Genomic DNA, 3930 nt, shown 5'->3' with positions numbered 1-3930 from the left:
TCCGTCTCATGCCAGAGGGGAAAACTAAAAGTAGACGATAGCTTCTGTTACCTAGGTGACCAAGTCAGTAGTGAGGATGGATGCTCTGAGAGCATAGCTGCTAGAACAAGAATAGCCTGGGCAAAGTCCAGAGGGCTCCTACCTCTGTTGGTGACAAAGGGTCTCTCGCTCAGAGTGAAAGGTAGACTGTATGATGCATGTGTGAACAGCCATGCTACATGGCAATGAAACATGGGCTGTGACTGCTGAGGACATGCGTAGACTTGAAAGAAATGAAGCTAGTATGCTCTGCTGGATGTGTAATGTCAGTGTGCATACACGACAGAGTGTTAGTATCCTGAGAGAAAAGTTGAGCATAAGAAGCATCAGATGTGGTGGGTAAGAAAGATGACTGCACTGGTATGGTCATGTATTGCGTATGGATGAGGACAGCTGTGTGAAGAAGTGTCACACCCTAACAGTAGAGGGAAGCTGTGGAAGAGGTAGACCCAGGAAGACATGGGATGAGATGGTGAAGCATGACCTTTGAACGTTGGGCCTCACAGAGGCAATGACAAACGACCAAGACCTTTAGAGATATGCTGTGCTTGAGAAGACATGACGAACCAAGTGAGATCATAGCTATGGCCTACCAGTGTCATTTAACCAGCCTGTTTAAAAGTACCCTTCAATCATTGGGCAATATGCTGTGCTTGAGAAGACCTGCTGAGTCAAGTGAAATCGTAGTCCTTGCTGATGCCAGTGCCGCCTGACACACACACACACACATGGGCTTTTTTTGGTTTCTGTCTACCAAATCCATTCAGTTTATCTTTTGAGAACAGCCATCTTTCTGATGGTGTATGTTATTCCGTTTACATATTTGTTTTGCAAGATTTAGGAGACCGCAGTTTGAACATTGTTTCCCCCCTAATCCTACATCTTCCATCTGTTTCCCCCTAATCCAACATCTTCCATCTGTTTCCTCTAATCCTACATCTTCCATCTGTTTCCCCCTAATCCTACATCTTCCATCTGTTTCCTCTAATCCAACATCTTCCATCTGTTTCCCCCTAATCCTACATCTTCCATCTGTTTCCTCTAATCCAACATCTTCCATCTGTTTCCCCCTAATCCTACATCTTCCATCTGTTTCCCCCTAATCCTACATCTTCCATCTGTTTCCCTCTAATCCTACATCTTCCATCTGTTTCCCTCTAATCCTACATTTTTCGTCTGTTCTCTATCCTCTAATGCTATATATTTTATCCATTATTTAGATGACTGCTGATCAAACTGAAGTTGCTGTAAAATTTAAAATGGATTTAAAAGTCATTGGAAATATCCCTGTGTTGGTGCATGCTTCTATTCCTGGTCACACCGATGCGGTTCAAAGATATTTGAATGTCATAGTAAGACGAATATTATTTATTACATCATTTGAACACTCTACAACACTAGCTTTGACCATTGTACTGAGCACTAAATTTTCTATAGCCGATCACCACTTTATAGTCGCGTTTTGTTACCGTTTGTGTAACACTATTTTTATGCGTTCTCTATTTGGAATTAAATAATAAATATATTTTACTTTTGAAGTAGGAATATATATTGATAAACACGTCACTTATAACTTACTTATAAGTGTTATCATTATACGTAAATCCTGACTCCAGCTACATAAACGCCATAGCGAGAGAGAGAGATATACTCTGAAATGCTGACAGACATTTTATGCGTGCATGTATGTTGAAGATAAATAATTTCGTTTTCTTTTAACCGCTATAAAAAAATACACAGCTTCATAATTGCAGAAATAAATTTCATTAACAAGTTGAAGAACGTGAAGAAAGAGAAAATAATTACTACGTTATTTTATTTATGTACATTTAGCATTTATAGCACAATTGGAAAGTAAAGTCATTTTGTCGTACGGAGTTACAACTTAAAATTCACACTAGCTAATCTTTCATACTAACTACTAGAGTTTACAACAATTCAAATAAATCTTGTTGGATTTTTATCATAGACATGGCATGAAAAATAGCCAATATCTCAATGATTGAATGTCGTGGAGTTTAGTAACATCCTACGATCACTGAGTAATTTCCCCAAAATCAGGGGTTTTATAACTGCTCATATCCGAATTCTAAGAACCGTATTTCGTGAAACATTTCTTTGACGAAAGTTTAGAATTCGTATATGGGCAGTAATTTTATCTCGACATGAGAGCATCGTGTCATGCATCTACGGTTGTAATGCATGTGCCTGGGGTCCCCTTAATCATGACAGGTATATTGAGCTTCGTATAGCTGTAACCCAATGTCACTTTGATGTATGTGGTACTCTCACACTCAGTAATAATAATCCTTTCTACTATAGGCACAAGGCCTGAAATTTTGAGGGGAGGGGGATAGTCGATTACATTGCCCCCAGTGTGTAACGGGTACTTCATTTATCAAGGATGAAAGGCAAAGTTGACCTTGGTGGAATTTGAACTCAGAACATCAAGGCGGACAAATTGCTGCTAAGTATTTCACCTGGTGCACTAACAATTCTGCCAGCTCACTAATAATTATTTCTCCTTCTGACATTTGAACTCACAATGTGAAGGCATACGGAATGCAGCTAAGCATTTAGTCTGGAGTGCTAACGCTTCTGCCAGGTTGTCAAATGTGATAATGACCCTTACAGCCCCCTCGTTATACTAACATCCCCCCCACCACCACCACCATACTGACCCTTCTGTTAATCCATCCACAGGCAGAAGGTTCTACATATGAGAAGAGCGAGCCAATATCAGTGAATGTGTCCTCCAAGGAATCTTTCACGAAAGCAGTCAGTATCGCATACCCACCGAAAGTTGTGGAGGGATCCGAGGTTGTGTCTGTGTCACTCATTGGTAAGTTACCAGGTTCAATCCTAGTTTAATGTTCCTTTTATGTCATGCAATCATCATTGCCATCATTTTAATGTCCATTTTTCAGGTCACACACACACACACACACACACATGGAAAAGGTTATCAGAAAAAGTAGTGTTTGTATGTGAAAGGTGCACAGGATCTATAAAAACTACAGAGACTTGGGAAATCGCTTCTCTCAAATGTCCCGGTGGCTCGTTAGAGGTAGTAGATAATTTCTGCTACCCAGGGGGACCAAATTGTAGTCGGGGAGGATGCACAGACAGGGAGATAGCTTGAATAAGAATAGGATGGAGGAAATTCAGAGAGTTTTTTTTACCTCTGTTGGCAACCAAAGGTTTCTCTCTCTCTCTCTCTCTCTCTCTCTCTGCGTGCGAGGAAGATTGTATGATGCATGTATATGGACAGCAATTCTACATGGTAATGAATGCAGATGACATGCGAATATTTAAATGGAATGAAGCTAGTATGCTCCACTGGATGTGTAGTGTAAGTGTACTACATGTTCAACAGAGTGTTGGTGTATTGTGAGAGAAGTTAGGCATATGAGAAATTAAAGGCAGCATGTAAGAGAGAACTCTGTGCTTGTTTGGTTGTGTGATGTGGATGGATGCCAACAATTCCATAAAGAGGTGCCAATCTCCCAAAGTGGATGGAACTCATGGAAGCGAGACTCAGGAACATGTGGAATGAGGTATTGAAGGATGACCTCAGGATGCTGAACCTTTCAGATAAAATGAGAAAGGGCCAAGATCCCTGGTGCCTTGCTGTACTGAAGAAGACCCATCTTCCAAAGCAGAAGTGTTAAGGTTGGTACCTTTCAGACAAGATGAGAAAGGGCCAAGATACCTGGTGCCTTGCTGTACTCAAGAAGACCCATCCTCCAAAGCAGAAGTGTTAAGGCTAGGACCTTTCAGACAAGATGAGAAAGGACCAAGATACCTGGTGCCTTGCTGTACTGAAGAAGACCCATCCACCAAAGCAGAAGTGTTAAGGCTAGGACCTTTCAGACAAGATGAGAAAGGGCC

General features: G+C 41.0%; 1 protein-coding gene across 1 annotated transcript in view; it reads left to right on the top strand.

The window, feature by feature from the left end:
• The first annotated feature begins 1235 nt into the window (after window positions 1-1235).
• LOC106877145 (CD109 antigen) overlaps window positions 1236-3930 on the top strand; it is a 6763-nt gene continuing 4068 nt past the window's right edge. Inside the window, exons 1-2 of the mRNA XM_014925950.2 lie at window positions 1236-1391; window positions 2743-2881. Coding sequence (XP_014781436.2) covers window positions 1260-1391; window positions 2743-2881 — 271 coding nt within the window. The 5' untranslated portion in view covers window positions 1236-1259. The remainder of the gene's footprint in view (window positions 1392-2742; window positions 2882-3930) is intronic.

Source organism: Octopus bimaculoides, chromosome 30, assembly GCF_001194135.2.
Source record: "Octopus bimaculoides isolate UCB-OBI-ISO-001 chromosome 30, ASM119413v2, whole genome shotgun sequence".
Taxonomy (NCBI): domain Eukaryota; kingdom Metazoa; phylum Mollusca; class Cephalopoda; order Octopoda; family Octopodidae; genus Octopus; species Octopus bimaculoides.
Note: the sequence above shows the minus strand (reverse complement) of the source record. Positions and strands in the feature narration are given on the sequence as shown.